Source organism: Strix uralensis, chromosome 15 (genome assembly GCF_047716275.1).
Source record: "Strix uralensis isolate ZFMK-TIS-50842 chromosome 15, bStrUra1, whole genome shotgun sequence".
Lineage (NCBI taxonomy): Eukaryota > Metazoa > Chordata > Aves > Strigiformes > Strigidae > Strix > Strix uralensis.
Genome location: NC_133986.1, coordinates 2,968,095 through 2,980,704, shown reverse-complemented (window position 1 = coordinate 2,980,704; position 12,610 = coordinate 2,968,095). Strand labels below are relative to the sequence as shown.

The 12,610-nt window shown below is 35.6% G+C and overlaps 1 protein-coding gene across 2 annotated transcripts in view; it reads left to right on the top strand.

Annotated features, from left to right (window-relative positions):
- SPON1 (spondin 1) overlaps positions 1-12,610 on the top strand; it is a 358,480-nt gene that overhangs the window by 199,713 nt on the left and 146,157 nt on the right. For both annotated transcript variants that reach the window (XM_074884793.1, XM_074884792.1), the window contains exon 3: positions 5,302-5,435. In XM_074884793.1, the coding sequence (XP_074740894.1) occupies positions 5,329-5,435 (107 nt within the window). In that variant the 5' untranslated portion in view covers positions 5,302-5,328. The remainder of the gene's footprint in view (positions 1-5,301; positions 5,436-12,610) is intronic.

Genomic DNA, 12,610 nt, shown 5'->3' with positions numbered 1-12,610 from the left:
AAAGAAGAGAAAGACAGTCGGACAGAATTCAAATACTTTTCCTTAGAACATCTCACGCATCAAACGGGTTTGTTTGGGGGTTCTTTTTATTTGTTTGGTTAGTTTTTTTAAATGTCTTGGATTGTGATTTATAAATCCCAGACTTGATCTCACTGTCTGGCATCATACTTCTTTGTAGAACTGGAAGGGTCCTTTGCCCATCATCCCCACCCCTCCCACCCCACCCCACCCCCGATTCCAACTACATGGTCTTTGGGATGAGAAATGAGCAGGTGGATGGACACACGAAGACAGGTAGGTAGAGGGGCATGTAACTTGTGCTGATACTGCTTTCACAGAACTTACCATCATGTCATCTAATACATTTCTTCTTTATTTGATAAAATCTGTGCTCAGGTGATGATTACAGAACAACATTTGATTCCCAGTTACAATATTGTAGGATATCTATGTAAAATTTGTTCTAGAAATTACTGGAACATAGTAATAATCTACAAGTGTATTTTATCAGTGCCTTTCTTCAGTAGATTTGCATACCTTTCTCCAGTCCTCCAAGGTGTGGCTAGTTATCAGAAAATTCCAGTCTTCTGGGAGTCCAGCAGTGCTTGGTAGTGCTACACAGCTTTGAATCACAGTCTGCATCAAGATTGATTACTGACATTTCATAAAAAGTCCCAGTTCTGATTCTTCTGATTCTAAGCACAGACTCTGAAGGAAATACTCTGTCCTTTAGTCAAAGAAATTGGTTATGTGAAGCATATATTTGAGGTAGATTTTTAAAACTGACTTTGTACATCATTAGTTTTCCATTCCACATAATAAGTTCTGTTCTAGATTAATCCCTAAAGGCCAAATATTATTACCATTATGTAGACTCAATGTTCTTTTTATAATGGGAAAGTTTCCTCAAGGAGAAGATAGTTTTGAAACATTACGGAAGTCAGATTCCATTTTAGCTTTTCCAAAGAAGAAAACTGACCACAAAAATGCTTATCTTGTGAACTTTGTCTGTTTGGCGGTTTGGGTTTTTTTTTTTTGTTTTTTTAATACAGTTGTTCAGTAAAACACAGCTGTTTCAGTGGGTGGAAAGTGATGATGTGTCCACAGAACAAGAAATGGTGCTGAAGATCCTAGCCAGTGGTTTAAACTAAGGAAGTGGACACAAGCCAGTAGAGGATTTATGTAACTTCATCTCTTTTTGTACTTGATGCTAATTCCTTTCTTTGTGGTATATTAGCATTTTGACTTTTTTTAAAAAATACTGATATAAATTTAACTATAGAGAGGACAACTGCCTGGTTTTGTTTATTTGACTAACAGTTTATAGAAATCAGAAACAGACAGCAAGCTCTGTCACTCAGCATGAAATGTTCCAGTTCTGAGAAAAGAAAACCACTCAGTCGTCTGTTTAACAACTAAGCAGTTATCCAGTCCTGCTTTTCAGGAACACCCAAAACTCATCCTCAACTTCATCAGTGTTTGGAATATGGAAAGAACGTAGGACTAAGTCTGGATCTGGTAAATTCTCCCTTTTAATATCCTTACTTCTGTGTTTGTAGATTTACCCAAGATCAGTCAAATTCTGCTTTCTGTGACACTCGTTCAGATCCAGGTTAACTCCAAGAGTCTTGTTCAGGATTTACACTAGTTTCCCCGAAGGAATAAATTGGTCCAATAACACTATAATCATAATGAAAGAAAACAAAACAACCAAACCAAAAAAACCCCAACCCCAAACCAACAAACCCTACACCGTAAACTAAGTAGAACATCAAGACATAATGTCATTGCATTTGTGGATTCAAAAGAATTAGTCACATAGAGATCCCTCGCTCTGATACCTCAGATTCGATGGCCAAGTGTTTATTTTAGTTTTTAGGATTTTTGTCCAACATGTAGTTAATTTACTGACCCATTCCTGAAAATGAAAGGATTACCATTACAGATAACCTGGGGTTTAGAAGCTGTAATTTTGCAAATGCGACATTTTAATCTGCATGCCTTTTTCCTGCCAGTTTTCCTTCATGCCTATGTGGTCTGACTTGATTCCAGAAGAAAAATCAGGGTTGTATTATTTTCAGAGTTTGTGTTTTTTTCTTCTCCCCAAAGTTGGCCAGGATACTATTACTTTCTCCTGTGTTATGTGTGATTGCAATAACATCATCCACCACCCTAAAATATCATGTCATTTGGAATCCTGTTGTTTAAGTAGTGAACCTTTTCTGTATTGCCCCTAAGAACTTTTCCATATCCATGGAGGTTTGAATCTTTATAAAAAACCCCATCTTTTTAGCAAATGTTTTTGAGATGTGTTTATATTTATCGGAAGTCCTAGAATCTGGATAATTCTTTTGAGTTTTATAGAATATCTTAATATAACTTTTTCTTTAATCCTTTCAGATGAACTGTCATTTGAGCATTTCCAACTAGTTTATGAGTTCTTAACTCATATTGTGTAAACATTAGGAATGTTTATTAAGAAAGCTTCTGTCTAATTTTTCTTCAAAGGAACTCTTTTTGGAGGACCTTATTCTTTTATGGTCAGTTTTTCCAAGAGACACTTCTTGCATAAGTCTTCTTGCTTTGATGGTTAGGGATGCAGGAAATTGTGATATAGCCTTGAGGTTCAACCACTTCCTGTTCTTCCAGGATTATGTTCTAAAATGCAACCAGAACTTTAAAGTTATTTCATTATGGGCATTTGTGTTTCTTGAGAAAATTCATAACTTGCTAGGTTGCAGGAACTGGGTAGGCTATAGAAGTGCAAAATATGTCTGCATTTCTGTGTTCATTTGTTGCTGCTGGAAAAGGGCATGGATATGCTCCATAATGACTGTCTAGACTTCAAACAAATATTTCAGGTTCTTGTTTTGCGGTAGCCAGAAATTTGACTTGTAATAGCTACTCAGAGTTGCTCACAACTTCTTTCTTAAGTATTAGTTGGTAGATTTGGTTTTGTTGTTCCTGGCGATTCCATTCATTGTTGGGGGGAAAAGCAGGATTGAATCACCTGGAGACCAGAATTTATTTAATGTGCAAATGCATCACAGATGGGTCTACAATGATGACTGCTGGAGGAATGATATTTAGGGATATGAAAGCAGTTAAGTTCTTGTTAACTGAAAATAACAACTCTGTACTTTGAGAACACGAGTCCATTTCAGTTGGGCTTCTTAAGAAACATTCATTGATGAAGTGTGTGTCAGACAAGAACTAAACTAGGTTTGGAAAAATCAACATATGTGAAAGGTTCATTGATCATTGAATAGTTTTTATCTGGTCAGTTGTAAAGTATTTAGGCTTACCTGTAATTACTAATGTTTCTTGACCTGAATTGAATATATTTTTAAAGCTTTTATCAAATAATGTGAGTTATGATACCACAGCAGCAGTTTGCATCTGAAAAGAGAATATGGAGCCAGGGTAACTTTTACAGTAATTTGCAATAGTTCTCTTTTTCTAGGAAAACTATCCTTTTAAGAACTTTCAGATGACCTCTTAAGAGCCCTTTCAATAGGAATTATCCTGCTTTTATATAATGTACGATAATATGTTATTTTGTATGTGATAGTATAAAATCATCCATTCTTCACTCAAAGCTTCCACCAAAATTGAGTTTTGATTGAGAATGAGTTACTGTGAGATATGCATAAAAGGTCAATTGATATGGTCCTGGATAACTGAGACAAGCTTTCTGAGAGAGAAGTAAACAGTTTTAATTCTTTATTTAACTGTTTCAGGAATAAGACAGAATAAATACAGGTGATGGCCAAGACAGAATTGTAAATAAGGGATTTCTTGATGCTTAAGTGCATTAAAAAGTATCAAGTGGAAGTAGAAACAGTGCAGTGCCACCTTAAGCCTACGCTAGATCCCATGCTTCTCAATACTTTATGTCTATTAAAACCTGACAAAGTAGTAGCTGTACACGTTGTGTTTAGTTACACAGATTCTACAAAGTGTCAAAAAAGTTGAAGAATATTAATGGCTTTAGATTTAAAACTCATTAACCATTACCCTATTGACCAGCTAAATAGAGTTTCTCAGCACTCCTTTGCGCCAGTGCCCCTTCATTCTGCCATGGAAAACCAGAAATGTTTGTTGGCTCAGCTAAAAATGTTTGGGAATGCTGGCAGTATCATTGAGTGAGAGAACGTTGATGCCTGATCACTAAAGCAGATCTGGCCAAACTAGATACTGCCAGTTTTTCAGAATGTAAAATAGCATTTTTTGTCAAAATACTTGTTTAAAGTTATGTTTACTGTCAGAAGCCTTTTTTAAAATTATAATCTGGTAAAAGCGTGTGTGTTATTAGAACCATAGTTCTGAAAAAACTCCTTCAGAGTTGAGTTTTATTATAAATTGATAAATACAGTTTGTTTCTCAAAATGGTAAGGTTTCTAATTCATTGCCTAAATCTTGACCCAATGTAACGTGAATTGTGGCTTCATCAAATGGAAGTGGACCACTGAGTAATTTTGAAGAGAAATTTTGCAATATCCCAGCATTGCCTGTTTCCAAATAAAGCTTGGCAGCTTCTGATGAATTTTCTTTGAGATCTGATGAACAGAAGGCTTAAAGTACAATCCATGAAGTACATATGTAGTGAGAAAACTATTTTGTCACAGACACCTTTGAGTACAATCCTTAGAACGCCAGTTCTAAATCAACCTCCCTGATTTTGTGTTGACTTATACCACTTAAACCTTTCTGTTAAACATCAATCAATCAAAAAAGCAAAAATGTGTGCAGGTTGGACTCAATAATGATTTCTGAATTACAAATTGTTATGATTCACATATTACTTCTTTTTATCTGAAGATTCTTTTGAAACCTTAAGAATAATACTGTTTAAACAAAGGTTAGTTTAAAAAGCAAACAAAAAATAAACAAACTGAAACCCCTTATTCTCTAGCATGTTCCATCTGTCCTAACCAGTTGCCATAATATTTAAAAAAAATTGAAATGATGCATCTTTTATGATTTTCAGTTCATTACCATTTCCAGGAAACTCCAGTAATCAGAATCTACAAAAAAGGTTATTTGCTGCCACACTCAGAAAGGACTAACTTCTGTTCACTTAGAACTGATTTATTCTTCTGTCTTTATTTTGTGGGCTTTTTGTTTTCATTTCAGTGAGTGATCTGCATGTTACAAATAAATTTAGCATAGTGCTGAGCTGAGCAAAGCATATTACAAATGATCCCACTGAAGGACAACATGAACTGACAAAACATATTCGAGAGACATTGGCTATATATGTCCTTATCTTTTCACATTCTTCTCTTTGTATTTCCTTAGATCATAGATGAAGAAGAAACACAGTTCATGAGTAATTGTCCTGTTGCTGTTACTGAGAGCACACCCAGAAGGAGAACACGGATTCAAGTGTTTTGGACGGCTCCTCCTACCGGTACAGGCTGTGTAATTCTGAAGTAAGTGTTTTAAGGCATATTAAATGAACCATTAAAGTAAAATTCAGTTAACAATAAATCTAACATTTATTAGATTAAGAACTGCTGGAGTTCTTAGGTAATTTTTTCTCCTTTGACACATTTGACCAAGGATAGTTCTACTTGCACAGTTAAATGTTAGCAACTTCAAGCCCAGGTATTCAAAAGTTACTCCAAGCCTTCAGTAACCATTGAATTGGTAACTGTAATTGAACTTGGTAAGCTCTCAGCCATTTATTTCACCTAAAAATCTTAAAATTCTGAACTTTTAAGATTTAATACATCGATCTGGCTGAGATTCAGGTAAAAAACATGATCTTATTTGAGATAAATGAAAGGAATATTCTGTAGATTCAAGATTTTCTAAATGGACCTTCACCAGCAAAAACAGATCGATTTGTTTAGAGGTGAATGCTTTCATTTTAGAGCTTGTGATCATTTACTGATGTTTCCCTAAAATGTATTCTAATTCCTAGTGTATTCCTATTCCTAATGTATTTCTAAAGCATGTGTAGTCATGCTTTTTAAACTATAGACAAAAGTGACTATGTAGATGCACTTTGCTTTAGGTCACTCATTTGTCTGTAGAAACTTTAAGTCATTTCTTACTATGAAGGGTATCAAAGGAAACTGCCAGAGAAACATTGTTCTGTCTCTTAAGATTTTGCTCATCATATTTAAGAGGACAGATTGGTCAAATATGCATGGACAATTGGCATTTCATTGCTTGCTTTGAACCCCTGTCTGGGATAAACCTTTGCAATTGCTAAAATGTGCCCTGCAGTAGACCAGAGAATTTCAGAGTCTTATCAGTACTGGGGATGCCTTTAGAGACACAAAACACCTCTAGGCTTTTAAGGACATGCTAGCATAAAGGTTGTGCTGAAGATAGTTAAGGCCAATTCAGGAAAATGTGTTATTGAGATTGCAATTGATTTCTGAACAGGCTGCAAAATTGCCACCAGCAAACCAGGTCCATAGCTGCTCTCCTCTCACCCCGTGCTTCATTTCCTTCCCTTCCATATCTGGAAGGGTGATCTACACCCAATCCTGACAGTAGCTGTGAAACAGTCTCAAATCTTTGGCAGTCTGCTTCTTCCTACCTGCTGTCTCTCAGTATCAGTAAAATAATTTTGTTTAAGATAATGTCTCTTAATGTGCACTGAAGCAGTTCAAGAATACACTTACAGTCTTTTCTTAAGCTCAGGTCAGACAAGTGTACATTGGACTGCAGTAAAACTGTGAAACCTGCTGCTTGCTGGATGGTGAGACAGGTTGCGTGTTAAAGTTTATATATGGAATTTTTCGAGAGTTCCTTCAGCAATCGCCAAGATTCTTTCGGTGTTGCTGAGCTGTCTGTCAGTAAAGCTATTTGCCTTTCCCATCAGGACTGCCTCCCTCTTAGCCGTGTAACAAATATTACTTGAGGCACTTACTACTTCAGTAGCGTAATAATAAGGTCACGACGTTTTGTACATCCTTTTAAAGAGACAAGATTTGAACTTTAATCCAATAATGATATGCAACCACCGAAGTTGATGGATTTTTTTGTTTTCATTACTGTCCTAAGTAGAATTGCCATTATAAAAAAAACCCAAACAAACGAAGACCTATACTTTTCTCACTGAAACAGACATCTGTGGCTGAAGTTGGTTCAGGGGCCTGCCTGGGTCTTGTCAGCAAAGGAATGTAGTAAAGTACCACCAACTGCAGGAACTTGATAAATGTTTCTTCTTTCTCTTCTCTGCTGTTTAAGTCATACTGGATGTTCAACACACTCTGATTTTTTACACTGTGAAGTATTTGCATTATTGCAGGAAAGTCAAGAGAGGCTCCAAAAATTAACACAGTCAGAACTGCAGTTCTGATGTTAAACACACAAAAGTATGAAACTGTCACTGCTTTAGAGAAAGTACAGAGTAAATCAGTGGCATACAACCTTCTCAGACTGCTGGATGTACATCAGTAGTGCCAACAAAACAATGAAGTGCCACCATAGTTAGATTAGCTGACTGGTACCAGTTCCCATAATCTGTTTAGGCAACTAAAAGAACATCTTAGAAATCGAAGTTCATGGGGAAAGGAAACATTTTTGGGGTTTTGACCACCTATTTACAGTGTATTGTGGTTATCTTAGGTGTGTACATGCTGATGAAAGGAAGTTGTTAGGTACTCTCTAGTAAAAATTATGTGAAAAATACAAGCTTGCTCCCAATGGTTGCTTTATTGACCTTAGAAGATGAGTAACTGCTCCATTCTCGAGGCTAGTTCAAAGAAAGAATGAAACAGCCACCATTATTGCAAGTTGCTGATGCCAGGAACTAACAACATAATGTGGCATTTGTTTGCACTGCAGTGCAGTCCTCAGTGGTACCATACGCAGCAATCACTGATGTGGTTTTGGTATTAACAGCATTTACATCTTTTCTTTTGTATGTAAAGCTTTGACCACATCTGAAATAGAATTTACAGTCAGCATTCTTTATAAACCTTCTTTATGGTCAGCTCCCATAGAATAGCATAGAAATGCTGGATGCAATTTTCTACCTTATTCAGTCATTTGTGAGAGTTTTAATGATATGATAAAACCAAAAGTCTAAAAGCAGTTATTTTCAGTAGTTAAATCCAAACTCATGATGGAAAAATTCTGAAGCCTTGAATGTTAGAGGAAACAAAAGCTCTCTGTATTTTTCTTTTTTTCTGTGTGTGATGGAGTGCAAATACTTTTTTATTATCAATACATATCTGTTTCAATCCTTGGAGACTATATGATCATCTTCTTTTAGAATTTCCCAAATAGAATGGCAGCATTTTGGAATCTGTTCTGAATCATAAGGATATACTTTGTCCTTTTCACTATGTCCTGGTCTACTGACTTCAATATATAGAAAAGTTAAGTGTAATCACAAGTTAAACATAAAAACTTACTACGGTTTTACTGCCAGATATTGGGGTTTTTTAGATTTATCATAGTATAATTAAGTATAGAGGCTTCCAGGAAGCTTTTCCTGGATGAGTACTGAGGTTTGGAAACTTTTTTCTTTGTGTGTGTGGTTTGTGAAGTCTGATACCTTTGATAGAAACAGTGGATTGCCTACATTTGGCTACTAGTCTTCTCAATGCTTTCTAGGTATAGTGCACGTGACCAGTTTGGTTGTGACAAGCATAAAAAGACACAGAGAAATGGTAATCTGTAGTTCTAGGGTTCAGTAAGGGATGCTAAATCTTTTGGCATGAGTACATAGGCGTGTAATGCTAGCTTTCTGGATGACTGCAAAATACAATGTTTAGGAGAATAAAAACGTATTTGAATTTGACTTATCATCACTACTTTGCTTTCTAAAATATTTTTCTGCGTGAAAACTTAGAAAAAAGAAAAAAGAGGGAAATAGATTAACATATGATGTTGCACTGTAGTTGCTTAGTCAGAACTATTCACCCATTCTCTTCATTCCCAGTAAGTGATGACAGTGAAATAGCCTTAAAAGTTCAAATCCTTCCAGACTCTTTGTTGAAACTGGCAGCGTACTCAGTGTACTTCTGGGATGCAAACAATAGCTGAGGTTTTACTTGTCCAAATGTTTAAGCCTATGCTTGAGTCTCACTGAAGACACGAGACAGAAGACTTTGCTTAGATATTACACCCTGCTTGGGAGACCCTCAAGCTTTAAGCCCTCTTTCTACTTGCCTCATATATGGTAGGAATATTGTGCAGCTAAATCCAGTTATAGGAAGGTACATAAACTCCAGCATACGAGCTCTTAAAATTATTTCTGCAGATGGATGAAATGGAGAAACAACATATCACTTTGGGGATGGCCCCAGGCACCGCAAGACGGTTTTAAGCACCTTGATTTTTAGGATGACCTAATGGAAATGGAATGCATTTTCAGCTGTCAGATAGTGTAGTGAGCCTCATCACAGCGCTAGGTCCTTGAATAGAAAGTTTTTCTATGTGGAACGAAGTTATTATAGAAAGATAAATCAACAGAATGCACTTGGATCTTACTTAGCAATAAGGATTCACTTGGCTGCCTTAGCATCTGTGCTAGCGTCAGAAGCTACCCTGATATCAACATAAGCAGGAAAGTGCTTAAAACAGTATCTTTCTTGCTTCTATTGTTAAAGATATCTATTTGGAGCATTCTGAGCTGTGATGCTGTGCACAGTCTACTTGTTTTCACGTTCACAATACAACATTTAATCTTTCTATCCCTATTTGCTTTCCCTTGTTTCTTGTGGTTGATCGCACATGAAGGTGGCATGTGACAATATGGGAGGACCAGGTCATTTCCTTCATCTTCTGACAAAAGTTTTTGTTCTAAAGCTTATTTACTAGATTTCTGAGTTCTTCAGAATACTCTTGCTTTCTAGCATCTTTAAAAACCTACCGTTAAAACTTTCTAAAGAGATATTTCAAATTATTTTTGCTATGTGCAGTTTATATGAAAACTAATTACATAGAAACTTGAGCAGTGGCAGAGCCTGGTGGTACTTATGTCATCACATGGAAGTGGAGAAATTTTCAGGTGTTTGAGCCCTGACTTGGTCAATCTGTTTTAATATTTTGTTTAATTGAGTCTAAAAACTGTTTTATCTTTTTAAAAAAACTTTTTTCTGCATGTAGACTGTTATGCTTAGTTTAACACGTTCTACTTTTCAGCAAAAGTAGAACAGCACATATGCATTTTTTTTATATCTGACAACTAATATTCAGAGACTGTGCTTAATTCTGTAAAAAAAACCCCCAACTAATGGAGATTTATCTAGTTTAACAAGGAAAGTCTTAAATATGGATTTCAATTAGTGATTTACACCATTGATCAATAAAAGACAATGAATGTTTATTAAAAGTTTCTTGGTAGTGATGGAGAATCACCTCTTTAAGGTCACTTTTAGCCCCAGATTTCTAGATTCGACTGGTTAGTTGTATTCCTCAAGATAAAGTGTCTCAGTTCAGTGTGGTATTGAACAGGTAGGTAAAGGTCTGACCTGTGTAATTGTTAGAAAATACAGAAGAAAATAGCTTTCTGCAAATATTTTTATAATTCTGTAATATAAAACAAGAGTGAAAAAATTTTGTAAATTGTCTTGGCTTGTCACATAGTCAAATTTCATGGTAGGGAGAATCTTGTTAATAATCCAAACTGATTAAATCTGTCAGCTGGACTAGATCTCATGAAGAGTCAAGTATTGCTAGATGGTAATTATCTTTTCCTCCTAGCATTTAGTGATTTTTGCTGAGTCTGAGATTAATTTTTAATATAGTAAATGATGGCCACATGCAGATAAATTATATTCAGTTTACCATTTAGAAAAGAAACCCCAGTTCTCTGGCTTTATGGAATAATTGAGTTCTCAGGCAATGGATGTGACTTGTATGGTAATTGTAACAAAATTCTTGCTGACAAGTTATTTATTTCTGCTATACATATCATGCTTAAACAACCAACAAATTAAAATACAGTATCTGTAAATAGTGTTTATTACTGTTACTACTTGCAGAAATCCACTGTATTCATCATAATGTCTCTGCTGTTTGTTTCTGGAAATGTTTTCTGAGCCACATCCAGGGGAATGTTTTATAATTTTTGAGGAAAAGTGTGAAAGTTACTGTTTTTCTGTATATGTAATTATCTTCATGATTTTAATCATATTGGGTTTTGTTTGTATGTAGTTAGAGAGTAGAGGAATTTTAAGTAATTGTGGTCTTCCAAATAAAAACTATGATATATTTAGTATATCACGTATGTATTGGCAAAATCTTTCAGGTAGCTGTGCTATTGTACCAAAGCTGTCATACTTATGAGGACAATTTCAATTCTAGCCCATGGGTCTATGCCTTGGATATAATTCTCAGTTTCCAACCTCTGTGTGGATTCTGGCAGTCCTCTTGCTCTCGAGCCTTCAAAGCTCTGGGGGCAAATAACTCCTGCTAGAGCTTTTAGAATATGTACTTTTTGATTTCTTGTAACTTCAAGTATGATATTCATTCAGGTCACTTGACATCTCTGAGTAAACACTACACTGAAATGTGATGTTGGAAAGGCTAAAAGAAGAACCAAATGCAAAGGAACCAAAAGTCACAAACCCCATGAGTTCATAACTCCACATAGATACTGAAACTGTCTTGATATACAGCCAAATCTCTTCACTACACCCAAAACCCATGATGAGGTCCATCCAGGGAATCCTTGGGCCAGCAACAGAGCACAAGGCATCTGGATAACAAAACCCACAAAACACAAGAGCAGCTCTGTGGTATGTAAATTAGCAGATGACCAACTCAATAACACTAAGAAAAGTGTATATCAGAAATGCCAAATTGAAATGGTCAGAATGAAATGCATTTCAGAATTAATCTCTCTTATTAAGTGTTGATATTACGATTCTCTATCACAAAAGCAAGTTGCACAAATTTACTCCTACCAGAAAGAAGTTTCAGTCGTCAGTGAGCTACAGAGTGGGTCTGCATCAGTCTGACTCCTTTTAAAGGGGTGGAAGCTACAATGCTGCTTCTGAAACTATTGCCAGTCATATAAAAGGAGCATCTGATAGATGATCACAGAATTGAACCTAAAAAGAAATAAAGAAAAAAGAATGATGTACAGTTATAGATGACAAATTTTTGTGTTACTTTTCAGGCTTATCCCAAATTCCCCATTAGTATCTATGAAGTGGGGCAAGATTTTAAGTTATTCAGGTTATTAGACTAAGGTGATTAAGCAGTAGAAGTAGATTCTTTGCTCCTCTCTGATGCTCTCACCACTAAAACATTTTCTTTTCTTTGTTAGACTGTACTTACCCCAGTAAGTGCAATTTTCCTTGATTTTTTTAAGGATTCTTAACAGAGTAATACATAGCTCAAGTCTTTTTCCACAGTCTTAATTGGTCGTTTCTTTAAACGTATTCTTTAAATGCATACAATTTGTTACAAAACGTGAAATATGATGATTTTACTTTGTCTTTTAGGATTCCTGAATATTTGTGGCTTGTATTTCTTGAAAAAGATTTGTGGATTTGTATGTACTGAAAAATCACAGTTTATTTTGAAGCAGATGAGCTACTAGTACATAGTTGAAGAGCTATGAGGAGTTCACTATAAAATTATGCCTCTAAATATTCAAAGTGTAAAAATAGACAAAAAAACCCTGCTT